Raw genomic sequence first — 23,322 nt, forward strand, 5'->3', positions numbered from 1 at the left:
TGCTGTGCTCTGTAGAAGTTTGCCTCCTTATATCTGTGGCATTGATGGTGTCAGCATGCATGCACCATTGCTTCTCAAGTATCGAATTGGTTCTGCTCAGCTGTGTCAGCTAACAGCTAATCAAGATGTTTATTTTACAGTGTTTGCATTTAGCATATTGCTTTATCAAAAGTGTCATTGGGCCAGTACAGACATAAGGCTGCCAATTGTTTAACCAACTGGTTAAGCAATCAAGAGCAGACTGCAGGATTATTCCCACCCTCTCCCCTCTGGAATGGGAATTCCCACTGTCGGCCTTAGCTGCAACTGAGTGTTATAATAGCAGCAATGTTAACTGAGGCTAACATATAATAAATGCTTCAACAATTTATGCCCTTGTTTAGCAACTATTTTTTTTTTAATTGGACACCATATTTTCAGCTGAGCAAAGGCTGAAGGGCTCTGCCCACTGATCCACCATAGCCAATGCACAGAATATCTCACTCAGCTTTTTCACTCTTATTTCTTTCTGTACTGGAGTGAGCAGTGGAAGGTCCTGCCCTCTTTTGTTGGCCATGCTGCAGGAGAGGATGAGTAACAAGCCTCAGAGAGAAAGTGGATGGCGGGGGGGGGGGGGGGAGAATGAGTGGAAGGCTCTGCAAAAGCCGCTCTTGAAGTTCATAGTAGCTCACCATTAGAAGGAAAATGCCAAGCCTTTTAAAAATTCCTCTCCCACCTCCCAAAATCTCAAAGCCACACACTCTTCCAGAGCAACAACAGACACAATGGGAATCTTTTTCTTTAATAAATAGCTATTTATTTTACTTAATCATTTTGCATTGGCGGATTGGGAGGAGAAATGGTGGATGGCTTGTGTATGTGTTGGAACAAACTCTGCAATAATCATTTCCCTGCATTCACCCATTAAGGCTGCAGCCAGTTCTGGGTGAAGCAGGTCAGGTTGATCAGAGCCATAGGCAATTCTAGAGTGTTTTCCATAATATTTTCAGGGAAAGTGTGTTGCTCTGCTTCAAACATGCCTTTCCCTAGCTTAATATTAGAATGTTCTAGAACGCATAATGAAAGAAAATGCTGGTGCTTTCGTTACTTGCTTTTCTGTGAGTTTGTCAATGAAAAGTTTGGGCTTCATGCCTTTCTGGATGTCACTCTGACTGACTTCACATGCTTCCCAAATTTCTGAAAGATATTCTCTCTACTCTCAGAAATAAGAGGCTAAGTGTGATTATTCACTGGTGTGATGCACTCTGCATATTACTTCACATTTTCAGGACTGAGCCATGCATTACAAATATGTTCTATTATGCTCTTGCTCAAGTGAAGCAATCATATTTTTTTTGGTCTTTAGGTTGGGATACTTTGTTCTTTTTAATTTAGAGAAAAAATGTTTTGAATAATGAAAAATTAAATTGATTTTTTGAGGAGGAAAACTGCATGCATTTTAAAGGTTTTTGTGTATTTGTTTAGGTTTTTTGGTAATGGGTGTATCAGTGTAATTGATGCATTAATTTTAAAAAACTTATGTCATGTGGTATGGCTTAATTTCTGTCTAAGAGCTATTGTGTGAACCTTGCCTGAAAATCATATTTTGACCTTCTTACATGGAATACCATCCCCTGTCCATTAATCATAATCATAGAATCGTAGAGTTGGAAGGGACCTGGAGGGTCATCTAGTCCAATCCCCTACAGTGCAGGAATCTCAACTAAAACATCCACGACAGATGGCCATCCAACCTCTGCTTAAAAACCTCCAATGAAGGAGAGTCCACAAGCTCTTGAGGGACTTCATTCAAACAGCTCTTACCATCAGAAAGTTCTTCCTGAGGTTTATCTTATTTCTTGTAACTTGAATCCATTGGATTGACTCCTACCCTCCAGAGCAAGAGAAAACAAGCTTGCTTCATCTACCATTTGACAGCTCTTTAGATATTTGAAGATGGCTGCCATATCTCCTCTCATTCTCCTCTTTTCCAGGCTAAACATACCCAGCTCCCTCAACCATTCCTCATATGGCTTGGTTTCCAGATGTGCAGAGAATAACTGATGTGAGCAGACAATTGCACTCCGTACATGTGTAATGGCTCACTTTTCTAAATAAGCCCTATTGTGATGGGGGGAAAAATGGCAGCTCTACCAAGTCAAAATGTTACTAGTTGCTGGTGGTGGTAGGCTACATGCTTTGCAGAAGATTCTTGGTTCCTTTCCTGGCATTTCTAGATAGGGCTCAAAATGTCCCCTGCCTCTGACTCTGGAGAGTAATAGCCAAATGTGTTGACAATGTGCTACCCTCCAGATGTTGTTTTATTATAGCACTCATCAATGAAAGGCAGCATCACTAATTGTCAGTGAGGATTGGAACTGGAGTTCAATTACAACTGGAGATCACCATCTTGGCTAGGGTTGCCATATTTCAAAAAGTGAAAAAGTTGTTGAGCTATTTGTGAGGAAATTTGCCAAAAACTTCACTTCCGATATGGGTTGTCATACATCTGGATTTCCCCGGACATTTTTGTGATTCACACCCGGACACTACCCTGAGGTAGACAGTACTTTCTATATTCCAAATGGCTGGTCAAAGAGCCCTTTGTCTAAATCTTGAATCATGCAGGAATACGTAATAGAACATTTGGAGGTCAGTGACTGGTGCCTGATGGCACTAAGAAGATAACAAATTTAGCAGAGAATGGCACAATTTTATTGAATATATATCAAAGAACACTGTAAAAGTTTAAAAACATTAGCAGGATTTGCATAACACTTGTAATTTAAAACAACAAGGGATAAAAAATGAAGTAGAACAAATTGGGATAAATTAATTAAATGCAGTTAAAAGAGGAAGAACTTTGGAAGCCAAGGGAGGGGGGGGGAGGGAAGTCCTGGGGTTCAGGGAACCCCATAAAGGTACAGATTTGATTGGTGTTTTTTTTAAGTAAGTGTGTGTGTGTGTGTGGAGGTCAGTGACTGACTGGGAAGCTACTGGGAGCTGTGTTTGGCCCCCACACTTCCAGTTCCTTATTTAGAGCTTAATTTTTCCGTTTTACTCATGACTTGTGCTGCTTTCCTGATGGACTGGACAAATCTTGTCACCAAGCATCACACAGGGGAAATCCAGAGGTGCTCCCTAATTTAAATTGATTGTCTCATTTGGGTGGGTAGCATTCTCTCTCCCCCCCCCCCCCCCGCCTTAGCTCAGTTCTGGGAGTGATCATGTAGATATTGTTGCTCAGCTTTTAATTAAGCTATCTAGGAAGAAAAAAATTAAGAAGGTAATAGATATGTTTCTATCTTGCTTAAATAAAATTTAATTGAACCCCCCCCCATCCATACTAATGGCAGGAATAATAAAATTAAGCTTTTGACACTGACAAAGTTTAGTTAAGAAGCAAAATATATTTATTTGGTTATTTTTAACTGGAAATCAATTCCCCTGTTTAAGTTGATATCCCTGCAGCGAAGCGATAAGGACATTTTTAATGTTTCCCAGCATCTGCCTGTACATTTTAGTGTGTTGCAGGATTAGTGGATAGCTGATGCTGCTGTTACATAAATGTGAGCAAGTAAAGTGAGATCCTCATTACAGAGTGAAGTGGATAATATGAATCAGTAACTGAGGGTGATGGAACTGTATATACTGTCCATTAACTCAGTAATAGCGCCTCGTCTTCTCCAGACGAGAGGATTCACAGGCACCAGCATTTTGCTGTGTTGCACAAGCAAATCCCCAAAGCCTCAGCAGCAGAAATGTCTGCAAGTTGAGAGATAAATATGTGAAGACATATGCAGTGAAGACTATGTTGGAATTACAGGCATTCAGCTCTTGGCATGGCTATTATCAAAGTCCCAGGCAAGGTGAGGAGCATCAGCATTCTGCTCACAGCTCCAGAAAAGGAAGACGCATTGGCAACTTACAGGCAAAGCTCACGCAGGCAAATGTAGTCTAGGTTTAAACCTGCAGGACGTTTAAGCATATGTCTTATATTTCCTCAGTACTGAATGTCTAGATTAATGTGGGACAAAGTATGTCTAGTTACCAGAGTTTAGTGTTATATTTTGACTGTAGAGTGGACTCTGTAGTTTCCATGAGATAGTCCCATTAGCTTTTACCTCAAAATAATCAAGCCCAGGCAGAGCATTTTGACTAATTTTTGAAGTCTTTACTTCTTAAGGAGCAAACATTTTGTTTAGAAAGGGGACAGAGAGGAAGCAGTGGATCATTATTAAGACAATGTCCTTCCTCAAGTGCTTTCCTTTATTTTACAGCAGTTCTTGCTCTTCAGTTATATGTGTGTTAAGAATGTCTCTTTCTCATGAATATGTTGAATATGAATATATACAGGGAATATGTTGTTTGGCTGTGTACTTTTAAGTTTTCTGATTCACAAGGCCCTCTGAAGAAAAACGTTCTGTACAGAAAGTATACTATTGGGACCCAGGATTCCCCATAATAGTCAGGATTGGCAAACCGCTTTCAATCCTACATCATTGCACACATCTTGAAATGGAGATGAGGGCTCATGCACGTCAGGTGGAGGGATTAACAGGAAATGGATGAGCCAACAGCACTCTCCCCATCTCCTAACAATTTTTAGGAGATCAGGGACATTATATTTGCACTGGGACATTTATTCATGTAAGCCGTGTAGGGACTTTCACTGATGCTGCTGTGGGTTGGCTCAAGATACAGGAACAGACTTATTTAATCAAGGATAAGCAATACTGAATCGTGCATCATTCAGTCTGAACACTGAGGTCCAGCGCCCGAGAGCCTTCTGGCGGGTTCCCTCACTGTGAGAAGTGAAGCTACAGGGAACTAGGCAGAGGGCCTTCTCGGGAGTAGCGCCCGCCCTGTGGAACGCCCTCCCACCAGATGTCAAGGAAATAAATGACTATCTGACTTTTAGAAGACATCTGAAGGCAGCCCTGTTCAGGGAAATTTTTAATGTTTGACGTTTTATCCTGTTTTTAGTATTCTGTTGGGAGCTGCCCAGAGAGGCTGGGGAAACCCAGCCAGATGAGTGGGGTATAAATTACTACTACTACTGTATTATTATCATTATCATTATTATTATTATTATTATTATTATTAGGCTTTGCATTGTGAAGTGAGATTTGCAGTGAATTTTGCCATAAGTTCTCCTCAATGAGCAATGAAATAGCTAACTAGGGCTGTGTCCACACTAAGACATTCATGCATATGTGGGTCATTGTTTCTGTCTGTGCCTTTGTGTTCCTTCATTCATACTTTATCCATAGTTGTCAACTTTTCCCTTTTCTTGCAAGGAATCCTATTCGGAATAAGGGAATTTCCCTTTAAAAAAGGGAAGCGTTGACAGCTATGACTTTATCCATAATTGCAACTCTTACAAAATCTATTTTTGTGTTTACCATCCACACCAGTGTGACATACTTGATGGAATGTATTTGGAGTTGAAGTCAGTATGTTAAATCTTAAAATTTAATTTATTTAGCTGCACTTTCACTTAGGGGTGATGTCCCATTACCCAGTCATATTCAGAATTGGCCATTATTTAAGTCCATTTCTCTCAGTTGGTCAACCCTGAGTCTGACTAACATTGGATATGAATCTGGGTGTCTATATCTATATGTTTAAGATATGGTACATCAATGTGTTTGTGTTAAGGATTGTATTCAAGACATATTGGATTGATTGACGAACTTCAAAATAACATAAATAAAAGAAGATTTTGGGGGAAGATGCTCTTACTCAGTGAGAAAGATAAATATGCCCATTACAGTATATGCCTATACTTCATGCAAAGTGTGAATTCAGGGGACGTGAATATTGTGATATGCAACATGCTCCAATACAAAGGGTTGTTGGGAAACTGCTGTTTAAAACTGAAATACCCGCCCACCCACTGTGTGTAATTCAAGTGCTATTAAAGGAATTGAAAATGAGCAGGGAAGTAGCAGTTGTCTTTTCCCCGCAGTCATAACAGAATGTCTGACAGGCGCACAAAAAGGCATTAGGCAGAAGTAGGGGAAATTAAGCCATAATACTAATAAGACTAATACTTAGACTTGAGATAATTACTCCCCATCCCCTGTTTTCAAGTTATTTGCAAACTTTTAACTGTTTAATGACTGGGACATTTGTTTGGTTGTAAGTTGCTTTGGGTTGCCCTAAGAAATAAATAAATACTTCTAAAATAATTCCTAATAGGGTGAAACTAGTTGTGATGCTCAAGACCTGTGAACAGGATCTCCCTTTCTCTATTTTCTTTCTTTCTAATAATAAGCACCAGGGGCCCAGAATGTGAGGCTACCATGTTGGTGGCAGAGGGGCTAATCCTTTTTCCACTGCACCATTTTCCCAGTTAAAACAACCATGTCCCAAATGCTCTGCTTTACATTGCATGTAAAACATGCAATTGCCATTTGGGCCCCGATATGTTCCCCTCGGCATGGCAACTAGGAGGTTTGGGAGGATGAATTTAGAGAAATGGCATGGGGGAAACAGGTAAACCTTGTTTCCCAAGCACTTCAACCCAGATTCGATTCCCCAGCTGCTATTCAGGGTTATGTTTTTTAATGTGTGAAATCCCGATCATGAAGTTTCCTTGAACACTGTTTTGCAATTGGTGGAAGACTGTTATGTGTTCTAATTTTTGTATTAACATTTTAATTGTGTAGGTTTTGTAAACCATCCTGGGAATATAACTGGAGGGTGACATAAAAATGCGATAAACTGAATCACAAGAGAGGCATTTGATCCTATATCAAAAGCAATAAACATGTTGTTAAAAATGAGAAACATTAAAAATATGCCAATAAAACATTATAAATGTTTATGTTAAGACATCTTCTGTCTTGTTGTTTTCTCTGTGTACAACATCAAGGAGGAGAACCTCCACGATATATAAATCTTCCTGTGTTGGAGAGATAATACACTTAAACCACTGTCCTGTCATTGATAAGCACTAGATCCAGATTTGTAAGGGTAACCAGCACCAGTGTTTTCTTCTACAGTGTTAGAATCTAGGAATATTCTTCCTAGGCCATATCCAAAATAACTCATCTTGGGAGAAATACAAAATCTGGTTTGGGATCAGAAGATTTTTTGTGGTTTCTTAGCACAGACCTCTTTCAGTTAGGAAGCCAGAGAGACTCAAACAAGAAAGGCTGATTGCAAAATCATTTTGCCCTTGTTTTTGGGAGAACTGGATCAGAGGAAGGGCATACATATTCCTCTCTCCCCAAAGAGAACATCACTTGATTTTTTAAAAAGGCCTTTGACTCAAACTGAATAGGAAGACTAATAAAACATTGCATTATGTTTTGGGCTTTTCCATAGAAACAAAATGTGTCCTGGTCTAGTGCCACCAGCATAATCATATGTCATGCCTTCACCTCTGTATACAGGGTGGTGAACCATATATTTGCTTCAGCAGGATAGTAATTACTCTCTTGTTTGCAACTGATTCAAGGGGGTATAGGAAAGAACTTTGGTCGCAAAATTACTGAACAGAGCACAACAGGTTCTAAGGTTTGGGGTGGTTTTTTTCATCTTTGGGCTGAAGGACAACCTGGCAATATCTCAACTGTTTCCCTGATCCTCCAGCCTCATTTGAATAACATCTATTGCAAGCAGCTCTCATTGTATTCTCATTTTCCATTTGAAAGGGGGAAGCTCTCATGAAGAAGAGTGGTGAAATGTGCTAGGCCTGATAGATAAGAGAGTGGAAATTCTCTTGGTACTGTCCTGAAGTCTCCTCAGAGAAGGAACATTGGAAGCAGGACCCCTCCAAAGAGCCCTTGGACATCCCTACCAGAAGATTAGAGGTCCCCATACCAGCTGGCTTGGTTCCTGGCAGGCTCTCAGATTTTCCCTCACCTCTAGAGCAGAGGACATGGTGAGCCATTCAGGAGCTTCAGAGCTACTGCCAAAGTGCCCAGCTACCTGGGTCAATGCCTAGGTGAGAGCCAGTCTGAACTGCTTCATTGCAGAAGCAACAACTTTCTTCCAAGCTCCCGTCATTAGTGTTCCTGAGCTGAGGAAATTGGCTTATCCTGAAAATGTCCCCTGCTCAGTGGAGTGTGCATCAGAAACAGCTCACCAAGTGGGGTGCTTCTATTATGCTCTCTTCCCAGCAGGTGGGTTACTGTTGCTTACCAGGAGGGAGAAGCTGGTGCTGTGCAAACTCATTGGAAGGAATTCTGCATTGGCTCTGCTGGGACATTTGCATCTCACTGACTTTCTTGTCACCTCACCTCTGCTAGTAAGTAAGAGTGAGGCCACCTACCAGGAAGAAAGCATAGTGAGTCTGCCCCACCTGGTGTGCTGACTTCTCAGTAGTCTAAAGCAGGAATATCCAAGCTTTCTTATTTTCTTTGGGCCACTATTCTCCAATGTGTTGCCCAGATCACAAACTACTTTCATATTGTCAACATTAACAAATGAAGACCATCGCTTATGACTTGAAAACATTAGATTTATGAGTGAACTTTAGAAAGACTTTTCAATCGTAGATGTGAATCAAATTTGGTAGAGGAGCCTCATGCTGTCAGCTGGCAATCCTTGCTTCAAAGGATCTGCTGTTGAATTTATAATCAAACAAGGAATTGGTCAATACTACATTAGTTCAAACTTAATGCAAGTCTAAGGTGTGGTAAAAGATTAGACCTCATGGTTCTAAAACATCTATGGTTATGATTATGATCATTATTATTGCATGTTTATTTATACCCCGTCTTTTCTCCTGACAGGCCTGAAGGCAGTTTACAGGGGGAAAACCAAGAATTGCTAAAAACACAGAAAAATCCATCATTAAAATATAATTAAACATTGATAGAATTAAAACTATATACATATATCAAATCTGTTTCAAACATACCAATAATTCCAATAAAAACAGCACGACACCAGCCCTTTAATTAAAAGTAGTCAATTCCAAAAAGCCTGCTGGAACAAGAAAGCAGGTCTTTTTACACACTATGGCATGCTTCCCTTTTTCGAGCCATTAGGACTACAGAGCCTTGAAACAGTGTATGTCAGAACATGTAGCTCAAAGATAACGAATTCACTTTAGCAACAGCGGTGTGGCTGAATATGGGGATAGAAGCAGCTGTGGGACAGCAAGGTTGGCAGTGCTAAAGCTTTTCTCAATTTATGGACTAAAACTGTTGCTCTGTCATTAAAAATTCATCTCTGTCACTGTCACCTCATTCACCATCTGCTCACCAGGTTACCTATGACAAAGGGGTGGTGCATTTCATTACTAATTTGCTTTTTGTTCAGCGCAGTATTTTCAAGTGGGCCTGCCACTGGAACAGCGAGGGGGGACCATCAATCACATCCTCAGAGGGCTTAATAAAGCTTTTGACTACTTCCATAGCATAGCATGCTCTGGTGGTGCTATAATATATCTGAAAGCTAGGTGCTATTTTAATAACATGCGAGATAACGGAGAAAATGTCTGTGCCAACAAAGAACACCATTGCATAGTGAGACAATGAACGATTGTATTTATTTGTATTTGAAAACTGGTCATCAGCCTTCCAAATGCAAATCAGCTCTGTGCCCACCATTAGTACAGACAGTTCCCTTTGCAGACCAGTCATGTGGAAATCTGGATTGTGTAGAAATACTCCTTTTTAATTAAGTAATTTTACCATTCTGCTTTCCAATGACTGCTAGCTCTGTCTACAGAAATTGCCAGACTGGGGAGTTCAACAGGCGGAGGAGTTAAATGAGCTGAATATAAGGTGATATATTAAATAGAATCAATATTGAAAACAAAAAAAATTCCTTCCAGTAGCACCTTAAAGACCAACTAAGTTAGTTCTTGGTATGAGCTTTCGTGTGCATGCACACTTCTTCAGATACACTGAAACAGAAGTTGCCAGATCCTTCTATATAGTGAGAAGGTGGGGAGGGGTATTACTCAGAAGGGTGGTGGGAATGGGTGATTGGCAGATAGCTGTGATGAGCCTGTTGATGACTCTTAACGACTGCAATAGGTCTTACAGGAAAAAGCAAGGGGTGAGAAGGTGAAAAATGGCTTTGTCATGTATAATGAGATAAGAATCCAATGTCTTTGTTCAATATTGAATATATTGATAGAGCCTGTTTGGCCCCCTAGTGTACACCAGAGTGATGAAGCAAGCTAGGAGGCAGCTCTGCTGCTGAATGGGGCTCATCTACACTTCCGTTTGCCCTGCCCCTTCCCCCCAGGATTAACTTGCATTTAGCGCTGAATCAGAACAAAGGGCAATTGAGTGTTCTGCAAATTGTCGTTTGTTCTGATTTAGCGCTAAAGAGATGGTTTCCGGGGGGGGGGCAATGGTGGGGCAAAGGCAAAATCGCTCAGACCCATGGTTTCTAGGCACTGAACTGTAGCATTTGGGACACACTATGGGATCCTGTTCAGCAAAATATGGCTATTCTGAAACAATCACTTTTCATGATAAGTAAGAGAAAAAGTGACATGAAAGGTGATGGGTTTTTTAAATCAATCACTTCTTAACAAACCAACAAACAGGGGGAGAGTCCACTAATTATCACTTTGACCATAACTATATAACTCCTGGATTTCAAGAACATCTGCATCCCCCTTTTCGGAAACCAAATTAAGCCTCCCCTCTTCTGTTGTTTGAGAGAGATCTGGTCACAGGCAGAAGATGTAGAACTCTGTTCATGTCTTAAAACAGAGCTAGAATCTTCTGTGTTTATATTTGCAAAATCTTAATACATTCTGGGTTATGCCTAGCATATGTTAATGTCTTAAGGTACAAGACACAGCACCCTGGTTGAAGGCAAGCAGGTCTGGGTCTGTTCAGTGCCTGGATTAAAACTATTCATGTAATGTTCTTCCTGGGATAAAGTGGTCAGACATTACTTTTTTATTTTTATTTTTTTTAGTTTTTGATTTTTAATTTTTTTTAGATTTTAGATTTTTATATTTTTGATTACTTTTTGATTTTTATATTTTTAATTTTTATATTTTTATATTTTTATTTAATAATAAATTTATTATTAGTGCAAACTGGTCCTATAATCGTGTTCTTTAATAAGTGACACCTGCCCAAGTTTACTATGTCTACTTCAAGACCAGGTATTATTTATTACTTTGCCATGTCATGTCCAGATAACTCATCTCTTATTTTCATTTTTTCTCTCCCTGTTTTTGGATTATGCTATAAAAGGGTCAATAATTCCTCGTCAATGTCTTTTCCACTAAGGCTGAGGTATAGATTTGAAAATAAGCCCTGTTCTTGTTTTGCACTGATGGATGAATGTCAAATAGTAGCATTGTTGCAAACAACTCTCTAGGTTGACAGTCCCGGTGGAAAAGGGCTGTCATGACAATTTGAGTTCATAATGGATGAGTACGTGTTTCAGGAAATTTAGAGCAGTCCCATGGTGGGTTCTGAAGGTGAAGATTGAAAATGACAGGACAATCCAGCCAAAGTTAAGCATTATAAAGTCTCTTGATTTCAATGGGCATCCCATTGGCATCAGCGAAAAATAAAAATACTTGACTTTGTCTGGATTTTAGCCTATTTTTTAAACTCTGCAAATAGTGGAACAGTAATTAGAAGTATCTCAGCCTGGACTCTTTAAGAAGATGAACATGTGTTTCACTATATCACTGATATTCATAATTACCTGGTTCAGGTAATAATTCACAATTTTGCTTCATAATTACCTGAGGTCACCAAGCTTAATTGTATAATGAATTTATCATATTTTGCCTAGGAAGTTCTTCTCTGGCTTCATATGTAACATTACACTTCTGCTGATTCTGTTAGTAAGACTGCTTTGCAGGTCTAGGCACAGAATTTATCAAATATTTGATGAGTGAAACATTTGATTTCTGTGATCAACATAATGAGATTGCGTGACAATGAAACTTGGTACCTTCCCTCTGTTTGAGTCACTTCTATTGATTTGTTTATTGCAAACATTTTATGTGGTTGTTGTCTCCAATCCAGATTTAAGTATTCCACTTCCTATTTGTTTTGGCAGGGTGTGGGTGGTTCACTTTTGAAGTGGCTCTCAGCAGTGGCTGTAGCTGTGAGCTACAATTTCCAGGGGGCAATGCAACACCCTAATCAGACATGTACCACCCTTCCATGCCAAGAGAGAATTCTCGGGAAATAAATGAGTCTTTTGATGAGTGGGGGGCAGGGAGATAGTTTATAATTACTATGCCAGTTCTGAATTAAACAGAGAGTTTGCACATCACTGGGTCCAGTTTTATACATGCAGTGTGAGCCACCTGCTTTGAAAGGACTTGAAAATCATATCTTAGTATTTTCAAGCATGTGTGAAATGAAAATCTGTGTACAGTTGGGTATTTTGTAGACATTCAAACATGAAAGGCCTTTGCTGAATCAGAAGCTGAGCTACAGTTTTAAACACAAGAGAATTAAAAAAGTTAAAACTCACTTTGTCTTTGTTAGAGAGGGATGCTGGACAGTGGAACCACATGACTTTTCAAGTGGTAGCTAACCTGTGTGGTAGGCTTTTTCTAGATTGGATCGCATGTATCATGTACAAATAGCAGCATTTTGAAAAAGATCAAGCATTTTCTTATTCAAGTGAGAAGCTGAGGCAATCACCTGGAGAAGAAAATGCTACCATATCTTGCTTGTATTATTATTATTATTATTATTATTATTATTATTATTATTATTATTATTATTATTAGCTATCTCTATACATCATGGTACATCATTCTGCTCTGTGGATATGGGCTGCTCTGGAATATGAGTGTACCTCAAAACCAGACAAACCTAGTTTCCACAAAGAGTATGCCTTTTGCATTGTGGTTGCTCAAACAGTTGTGGGATTGGCGAGTATTAATTTTTCAATAGCGGTCATTTGCCAATGTCCTGGCATCAGGGAAGTGGAACCCTTTCTGCATTTCTTTGTTTGCCTGTTGTCATGAATGCTGGGACCTTCTGGGACCTTCACTTGCCTTGGGGTTTGGTCTGTTGGGCCACACTGCGTGAATGGAGGAGTTAGCTAGGGGCACTCTCAGTTTCTTTGCATAGCCAGGGACTTCAGTAATAACGTAAAAATCTGCCTTCCAAAATAGTTTGCCTGCCATTACTGATCTTCTCCTTAAATAGCACTTGATAAGCTTCTTCTAATGGCTCCCTAGAATGTATTTAAAAACAAGTGCTTTGTGAAAGTTAATGTGACACAGAGCCAAGAAGAGGAGTGAGCAACCTGCTGCCCTCCAGGTGTTGGTCTAGAACTCTTACCCTCTCTGACCTTTGGCTATAGTGGGCTGATGGGAGTTGGAGTCCAACAACATCTGGACAGGTTCTCCACCCCAGCCTCAAATATTGAGCATACATTTGTACGTTTCTTTTTCTTTGTTAAAAGCAATGAAACTGCAATTAATAATTACAAAAGAATGACTAGCATATTTTTTTTCTGACAGGCTCATGTCAGAAAGACTTTGCCAGAGGATGACAATCCTACAGGGAATCCCTGAGTGATTACATTGTTATTGCCCTGTAATCTCCTCATTTCTTCCTAGACTCGCTGTTTCTGAGTCGCTTAAGTTCTTGCGTAGAAGGATCAGCTCCAGTTAGATGTGATCCAAACTGAAGTTTTTATAAGGCACATAGATCCCTCCCCCCCCCCCGGCATTTAATATTGCACAAAAAGCAGCTTGATGTTTGTATTAGCTGTGTGGAAACACTGTAAAGGGAGCTTTATCTAGGCCTTTTGACAAAATAGAATGCACTTTGGCTCCTAAACAGATGGCTGTGTTGTAAGTATAGACCAAATCAGGTTTTTGCCATGGCTTGGATTTTTTTCTGTTATGATACAGTAATCTGGCATTATCTGTTTATCATGCAATCTAGTCACTAAAAAGCTAGCAAATATTTAACTCTCCAGGAGTTGGTGTCTTGGATGAAAAGGGGGAGAAATCAACAAAAATGAAGCCCTGAACTCCCTCTTCTTCAATAACTGAGGTGCAGGGAAGAATCCTCTAACTTTTCTCCTTCAGCATCCATACAAGACCATTGATGGTTGCAGTGGGGAGGAATGATCTTCTCAAGTTCCATAAATGGAAAAATCTTGCCTTGTTTTATATATAACCCCTATAAAGCCTAACCCTGGCCATCTTCCTGATAAATAATGCCATTTCTCTCTCTCTTAGTAAGCATCTTGAGTTTGGGGAAATTAGGGGGCTTATATGGTAGGTGTTTAAAATAACTGTTCCCCCATAGTGTTCCTTCACTGCTGCTTTATCCAAACTTCTGCTGTTTAAAGCCACCACTTTTCTTCTCTCAGTGAGGAAACTGTAACACACAGAGATTCCCCCCCCCCAGGGGGGCCTTTCTTCAACCGCACAGCAAGTAATTTACTACAGACATGAGTTCCTGTCTTTTTCTTCCTGCCTGCTCTTCCTTCTCACACATCTGCCTCCAGGGCTGAAAATGCATCATTGATGCCCCATGCAGACTATTAATCTATATTTTGCTTATCACTGTTTCAACGGGAAAGAATTAACTGCTCTAGGTAGACAGGTGCCTTGCCCCCCCCCTCGGTGTTTAACATAGTGACTTTTTCAATAATGTATGTGGGGCCAAGTTACCATCTGGCAGGAAGCAGACATTATTCTCCCTATGATGGCTACTGTTTTCTTTTTCCTCTTAACCTTTCATTTGATTCCAGAGGCTTATGTTTCAGATTATCCTTGGAGGATTAGTTAACCTTCATCTTTGTTAACCTGGAGAGTCAAGGTGGTGATATACATTTGCATGTTGAACTTCCGTTAGACATGTTTACGTATTTCTCAAAATTCAACAGTGCATCATACTGTTCTCTATTCTTTCTCTATGCCAATTGTAAAATATCGACAGATTAAAGCCATTATGCCATTTTTGTCTACCTTAAAAAGTTTAACAAGCTAAGCATCCTGGAATCAGACTTCAGGCTAGAAACCCAAGGCACTGGGATAAGTAAAAAATAACAACACTGAAGGTGGAAACTGTTTTTCCTCAAGCTTTATGGCCTTCCCCCCAACCCCCAGAAACAGCAACTTCACATTTGAAAGTAAAGTTTACTTTTTCAAAGCACTTTCATTTTCATGTGGAAAATAGGAGCCTCCATCCAGAATGCTGTTCTTGGCTATAACCCCACACCAATTTATTTAGAAGTAAGTTCAAAAATCTATATTGAACTTTGAGTAGGATTGTGTTGTTAGGCAAAGCTTTGGACTGAATAGCAAACTTAGTATCTCATCAAATTGCGTTTCACAAAATACTTATGAAATTCTACTAAGTTTAAGAAACAAAACACTACAGTACAGGGCATACAGTTGGTTGTGAGATCCTTTGGAATGCAATTGGAACTAGAACTATCACCCATGGAGTCTGATGGGGATGCTCGCTTAAGTCTCCCCTATCATATTAAATATAGTTACAGTATTACCTGTTCTCAAAATTACAAGATACTATTGTTCTCAGTGTGTGCAGATTTGTTAAGACTTGCAATTTCACATTCCAGTTTGAGTGCACTAAGTAATTGAAGAAACTTTCTTCCATCTTAAATTAAGTAATCTCCATTACTGATTTCCACAAATCATTTCTTCATATAAGATAATCATCCCAAGGCAATACCATAAATTACTTTTATCTAAATAATATCTTGATTTACGCTACAACCCTATACACACGTAGCTGGGAGTAAGTCCTAATGAACCCAGTAGGGATTTAAGCCATACTAAAAAGGTAAAGGTACCCCTGCCCGTACGGGCCAGTCTTGACAGACTCTAGGGTTGTGCGCCCATCTCACTCAAGAGGCCGGGGGCCAGCGCTGTCCGGAGACACTTCCGGGTCACGTGGCCAGCGTGACATTGCTGCTCTGGCGAGCCAGAGCCGCACACGGAAACACCGTTTACCTTCCCGCTAGTAAGCGGTCCCTATTTATCTACTTGCACCCGAGAGTGCTTTCGAACTGCTAGGTTGGCAGGCGCTGGGACCGAACAACGGGAGCGCACCCCGCCGCGGGGATTCGAACCGCCGACCTTTCGATCGGCAAGCCCTAGGCGCTGAGGCTTTTACCCACAGCGCCACCCGCGTCCCCTATTTAAGCCATACTAGATGTATGATATACGTACATACATACAAGACGCGGGAGGCGCTGTGGTCTAAACCACTGAACCTTGGACTTGCCGATCAGAAGGTCGGCAGTTCGAATCCCCGCAGCGGGGTGAGCTCAGTCCCAGCTCTTGCCAACCTAGCAATTCGAAAGCACACCAGTGTAAGTAGATAAATACAGTAGGTACCGCTCCAGCAGGAAGGTAAACAGTGTTTCCGTGTGCTGCTCTGGTTTAGCCAGAAGTGGCTTAGTCATGCTGGTCACATGACCTGGAAAAATAGTCTGCGGACAAACGTCGGCTCCCTCAGCCAGTAAAGCGAGATGAGCGCCGCAACCCCAGAGTCATTCATGACTGGACTTAACTGTCAGGGGTCCTTTACCTTTACCTTTTTAGGTGTATGCGTAATATGAAGCAGGTTTACTGTAATATCCTTATTTTCTTTAACTGGGGTGGGGTGGGGTGCCAATACTTTCTGTGAAGGCAAGGAAAAGGTGGATCTCTTCACTCCATCCCTGAGACTGGATTGGATCAGCCACCTTTCATGTCTAAGAGCCATTTAAAAAATAATAATCCCTGCTGGTGCCAACATACTTAGAATTACTCTTTCTGTGGAAGGGCAAATAGATAATTTGTATTTGAATATATTGTATTTAATTTAACTGTGTTCAAATTAAAACTTTCCCAGTTGGAAACCCCACTCCAGTTGAAACATTCTCTGTCTTACTTTCCTGTCTTCCATATATGTAGTACAGACCCCTTAAAATTAGGGCTTATTAGGTAGAATCATAGAACTGTAGAGTTGGAAGGTACCCCAAAGGTCATTTAGTCAAACCCCCTGAAATGCAGGAATCTTTGAAGTAATGTATCTTGTCCAACAATATAGTCCCTGTCAACTTTTACCTTAATTGCAATCCCAGCACTCCATTTTTTTTTTTAAAGTCCTTCCTAACCACCCGCTTTCAGAGCTTATCCACTTTTCTTGTTCTGCTCCTTTCCCTGGGGGGAAACCGCAATCGGACGAAAAAGCACTTTGGGTTTTCTCTGGATTGACATTTGCTCTGGTTTAGCACTAAAGAGTGGGTTTTCCCTGTGAAAGGAGTGGGGCATGGGTAAGCTGCTTGGCCCCTTGCTTTCTAGGCACAGGGCAAGCGGAAGTGTGAGCAAGCCCTCTGTGTGGGAGCTTCGCTTATTCCAAAGTCTTTTCTGGGCCACCAATAAGTCACCTTTTGCTGATGCTAACATTGTCCCACTGCCCTCCTTGGCACCTTCTTACCAAAGCCACATCACCACCAACCGCTTAGTTCCTCTCCATCATTCCATGCAAGCAGAGTTACACCTGCCTGGCTGAGAACATAGCATAGGTCTTGGAGATCTGAGAGGGGAGTTATCAATATGGGCACATAGTCTCCAAGTTACAAAATACCACTAAGATTCTGCACATTTATTAAGACGTATAATGCAATGTTCCCTCCAAGCAGCAGCAGGAGCCACTCGAGTGCTCTCTTGTGCCTTCTCCAAGTGCTGCTGCCGCCGCTGAACAGGTTGCAGTAGCATTAGCACTATATATGAATGTACTCAAGAGATGAATGCAATCAAGAGATGTACTGAAGAGATGGTTACTACAGCACAGACCATTGCAGCCTCTGAGAGATTGGTTACAACTTAAAGGTAGCATCATTTCTCCCAGAAGTCAAGATAACAAACACAAATCATGCATCGTCCCCATTCTTCCCCTCTGTGGCCTCTGCTTTTTGAAGAAGCATGCTGGAAAACTCTTTGACAATGATTTGTCCATCAGTTGTTATAGATTTTAATTTAAAACTGGAGGTTGATTGCTGAGTAAATGTGGAAAGTCTAGTGTTGCAGGCAAGCGGACGTAAAAGGCTAGAGCAATTTTACAAGGACTGGTTTATAGAAGCATTTCTTACAAGAAAGGGCAAATTTATACTAGACTTTGCTGATTCCTCTGAGAAGATGCCACGCTAAGGGCCCACCCACACTGCCGTTTATATCGTTATTGCAAGTGATTTCAAGTCATGGGGCTGAGAAGTTTTATTGTTGTTGTTATTATTATTATTATTATTTGCCCCATCACTTTCCCTAGGAAAAACTACTGTTTACTGCTAAATCCGAACAAACATCAGTTGGGTTTTCTGTGGATGGAAGCTTGTTCTGATTCAGCAGTAGACTGGGGAATCTAGATTTGGGGAAAGTGGCAGGACAGAAACAAACAAATGACCCTCTCGTACCCATGACTTGAAATCACAGGACAAACAAAAGTGTGGATGGGCCCTAACTTAGGAGATGGTACAATTACAGCTGTCAGAAGCAGCTTTGCTCTTCCTTTTCTCTATAACTTCTTTGAGCTAAGCATGTTAACTAGCTATTTGCTGCAGCTCTTGGTATATGAAGCTTCATAGGCCATACATTTATATCTCCTGAGATTCTGATGACTTTGATCTGTCTCCACACATTCTCACTTCCCCAGAAATGGACATTAGCATTCTCTTAACAGTGACATTTCATAAGGTTACCTCTGAGCTGTAAGTATTTTGCAAGAGGAGTTTGATTGCAGATTGCATAATTTAAATTTGAGTAATTAAGTACAGTACTCAATTAGTCTGGCACAACAAATTCACTTTAAAAGCAACAATAGTCTTTTTGCAGTTAGGAAAGTGATGAGGAAATTGATGGAAAGACATATCACTCCTATGCAATCAAAAAATCAGGATGATTGTTCATTGTTGTATAATCTTCCTGGAAGGAAATCAGAAAAAGTGCTCAACAAACAGTGAATATCATATAACCTTAAAATAGGATTTGGACAAGCAAATAAGGATGAATGATTAAGAAGCAGGTCTGTCTGAAGAAGCCATAGGGTAGCTCTTCCTGTATTGCTGCTGTTGTTGTCTTTGCAATGAAATAGTATATACTGGGATGACTGGAGTCAATTGTTTGAATTAAATATTAGAGCTTGGTGGTGTCACTAAGAGTCAAACTTCCCAAGATGCAGAAGATATTTGTTTGCATTTGCCAACATTTAAATACAAAAATCTTTGCCACTGGATCTTTGCCACTGGTGCTCAGGGAGGGGATAACTTTACCTCTGTGCTGTTTTCTTGATCTAAATCATGTCTCTTCCACTCCCACCTGCTATTAGATCCATAGGGATGGAACTTAGATTTAGAAAACAGCAGAAGGAAAAGATTAAACCACCTATTGCACAGCATATCTACTTCAAATCAGAACCCTAGAAGCTGCTTAAAGGTAAAAATACAACCTTTATCTGAATACAGATCTCCAGTGCTTCATGCTGTTTGCTTTAGGTGCTCCTTTTAATCTTTCTATAGCTAGTGTGCAAAGAATTGCTGAACTATGTGTACACTGGGTTGTGTTTTTCAAGCAGCTGCCTTTCATGCTGAATGATGAATTGCTTTTAAAATCAAGGTGAGTTTCAAAAGCAGTTTCTGATATAGCATGGAGTTAAGAGAAATATATTCAAAAACCCCACTGTGTATAAACAAGTCACTGCCCATTCCTGAGTGTTCTAGATTCTGGCCTCTGTCAAATTAAAAATCATAAAAAATCCAAAGAAAGAGAGATCAATGAACTTCAATGATTTCCAGGCAGTTTGAGAGGGATTTCCTCTGCAAGCCTGCCAGATTTGAGAGATATATTTTGCAACTTTAATCTTCTTGTCCTAATTTAACAAACCCTGTTTTGCCTTTCCCCCCCAAATAGAACCATCACACTTGAGAATCAGTTGGTCATTCTTGCAACATCAGCAGCGGATGCTGGGTGCTACTATGTCCAGGCAGTCAATGAAAAAAACGGAGAGAATAAGACAAGCCCATTTATTTACCTGAGTGTGACAGGTGAGTACTGATTTTGAAAAATGTATTCTGAAAAGGATGACATGTGTTCTATGGAGAGACATTTCCCCCCCACAAAAAAATAGCTTTAGCAGCAATTTTGGAGTTAGCAGTATTACCTACAAAAAGCAAGACCCTGGAAGGAATTCAGCCTTTCTTTGATTAGCGGATTCTAAGTGTGCATTAAGCAAAGAAGAGTCAGTCTCAGGGTTTAAACCTGTCACTTTCCTTGCAGAAATTCATACCAAAAAAGCCACACATTTGAGTGCCCTTTTGAATGAAAACTCTTTAATCAATCAGTATTTTTTAAAGCTGGACTTTTGCATTCTTTTCTTTTATGTGCATTGAAAAGCTGATGCTATTAGTATTTTTCTATGACGACTTCTTAACTGAAGTGATGACCACATCACACACACCCAGCGCATACATTCAATATCACTCACTTGAAGCATCTGGATGTGGCTTTTATCATAATTCGTGCCCTAAAGGAAGCATTTGCACTGTGTTGTGGGTTTTCCATGGGAAAGGAACAGGGCAAGGGGAAAATCACTCAGATCCATGCGTGGAAAGTGTGGGTCAAGCAGAAAACCCCTTGGACCTGTGCTTCCTTGTCATGGGGCAAGCGGAAGTATGGCCCTAATATGCTGATGATTGAGGAAGCTACTGCACTATGGTATACCTGCCTCCTAGCAGATCCTTGGGTCCTTTAAACCAATGCAGTTTCAGTTTAAACCTTACCTACAGGAGACATAGATAGTAGGTCTGTGTGATTAGAGGTTTGTTCAAACTATGGCTCAGATAATGAGATAATGGGCACCCTGCTGTATGATCTGAATTAGAACATGTGAAGGTGTGATAGCCAAAAAATTACTAGGCAGGGAATCATCCTTGTTATATTCACAGATTCCAAAAGATGATGGATCGAAACAGGCATTTTGTTCCAGTTTGATGTTGTTCAGGTGTTGTGAAGCAAGTAAGGCAAAATGAAATTGGTTTCCTTATTAATGGGTTAATATATGGTAGGTTTTAAAAGGTGTGTTACAGTGTTCGTATAGTGAACACTTTTCTCCTCCTTTTTTAAAAAGTACCTTGTACAAGTGAAACTATTCTTAGCAAAGATCACCAAAAGGAAAGGGTTGCATTAAACAGTTTGTATCGCAAAAGAAAAAGAATAGCTTTGAAGGGGTGCTTTTAAATACCTGTTCTAAACAGAAGTCTGTTTATGTTTTCTCTTCACGAGTTACTGGTATTTTGCTGCTCTTGATTTCATACCATTTCAGATCAACTGCTTCTGTGGTTGGTTTATATCACACACACATTCTGTATTTTTTATGCCCAGCATCTACTGTTGATTCTTTCTTTTTAGAAAAAAACGATTAATACATATAATTTAAAAGGTGAAATGCTTGCTTTTTGGTGACCAAAGCATCTACTTGCCTAATGTCTATTTTCTAAAAATGAATTGTTGAGCAGTCCAGTGATAATCAAGAGCAGTTAGTTAAATATGCAAGTGTTTTGCTAAAGAAACAACAGATTGAACTAGGCCTGCTGGTCAGCCGCATAAGAAATGCAGGGTTGCCATGGAAAAAACAATGCCAAGCAGAGCTTATTGGGACCTTGGGAGTGGCATAAGTGTCATGACCCAGCTGTTCCGTAAGATGGGCGTGAGGTGTAGACTTCTCCACACATTTTAGAATTGTCTATCTTCACGGATTCTATATAGCTATTTCTGGCTGATGTGCTTTTTAAATGGCATAGGATTTGCAAGCCATTCTCATATTTTGGATGCAGAACTGAAGTTAGTTTCATACTAACTTATGCAGCTGCTCCTATTACTGCTTATACCAACCTCCTCATGCCAAAAGGTTGCCATACGCAATTTCCCAGACATAGTTGGTAATTGGCCATCGGAAACAGTGTCCAGGCAGATATCGCTTAATTCCAGATAGATGGCAACCCATGTGAGCAGTATCATTTTTGGCAATTTCCCTAAACAATAGCTCAAAAACTTCAATACAGTGGTGCCCCGCAAGATGAATGCCTCGCAAGACGAAAAACTCGCTAGACGAAAGGGTTTTCCGTTTTTTGAGTCGTTCCGCAAGACGAATTTCCCTATGGGTTTGCTTCACAAGACGAAACGTCTTGCAAGTTTGTTTCCTTTTTCTTAAAGCCGCTAAGCCACTAAGCCGTTAATAGCTGCTAAGCCACTAAGCCGTTAATAGCCGCTAAGCCGCTAATAGCTGCTAAGCCGCTAATAGCCGTGCTACGCAAGACGAAAAAACCGCAAGACGAAGAGACTCGCGGAACGGATTAATTTCGTCTTGCAAGGCACCACTGTATAAAAGAAACCACAAGCCCATGTTTAGATGGCACAATAACCAAAACCATGACTAAACTTCCAATGGTGCAGCAGCAGCAGCAGAATGAGAGGGAGAACCAAGCAGGCATGACCTGCGCTCTCTGGGAGCTTGAGCGTTCATGCTAAACCATGGTTTGGCTCAATGTTAGGGATGAACTAAGCTAAGGTCACACAATGAGGAGCCAAACCCAGAAAACCTTGCAGCTTTTGGCACAGACTTCTTCTCTTACATTACAAAATGGGTTTGATAATTACGTTCCCCTCCACCTTGCTAAGTTGCCTGAAAAATCTTGAATAAAAGGTGCCGTGTCTCTCATTTTTTTTCCCCTGGCAGCAGAGGAAAAACAGCTATACTTAGAATTTAATGACATTCATTTATAAAGCAGGCTTTAATGGTCTGTATTACATAACCACTAATGCACTCTGCAGCTCATTTTCTGATCTTAATTAACATTTGGGAATAGTCAGTCTGTGGCCATGTGAATAAAACATTTGCAACACACCGTAGGCTACAAAGAATGGCATGGACATATAGCGAAGAAAACAAAATGAAGATGGGGGAAATAAAAGTGGGATTTGAAGTCCACACAGGTGGTCTTTTGACTAATAGGGGTGGGGGTGGGGGGATAATGATTTAGAGAATAACAGGAGAAACTGAAATCTGAGGCCTTTTTTTTTTTTTTTGCCAATGTAAAGGTCATAATCTTGATAAGAACTGCTTTGATGATATTTGAGTACTGGAGTGGCTGAAATGCTTTTAAGGTGTTAACCTATATATATATTTTTAAAGAAAACAATATAATGGTGTGTGCCTTGAGATTGAAACTGAGAAGAAAGGAAACAATAAATGTACTAAACTCAACAGACATGAATAAAGCTGAACAGGATTGCAACCAGGCAGGAATAATAGAATTGTAGAAGTGTAGAGTTGAAAGGGACCCAGAGGTTCATCTAGTCCAGCCCCCCGTGAAGCAGGAATCACAACTAAAAAATCCCTGGCT

General features: G+C 40.3%; 1 protein-coding gene across 6 annotated transcripts in view; it reads left to right on the forward strand.

Moving 5' to 3' along the window:
- Positions 1-23,322, forward strand: part of SDK1 (sidekick cell adhesion molecule 1) — a 588,002-nt gene that overhangs the window by 217,923 nt on the left and 346,757 nt on the right. For all 6 annotated transcript variants that reach the window (XM_077918733.1, XM_028706986.2, XM_077918736.1 and 3 more), the window contains exon 6: positions 19,832-19,965. In XM_077918733.1, the coding sequence (XP_077774859.1) occupies positions 19,832-19,965 (134 nt within the window). The remainder of the gene's footprint in view (positions 1-19,831; positions 19,966-23,322) is intronic.

The sequence above is a fragment of the Podarcis muralis genome, chromosome 14, assembly GCF_964188315.1.
Source record: "Podarcis muralis chromosome 14, rPodMur119.hap1.1, whole genome shotgun sequence".
Taxonomy (NCBI): Eukaryota; Metazoa; Chordata; class Lepidosauria; order Squamata; family Lacertidae; genus Podarcis; species Podarcis muralis.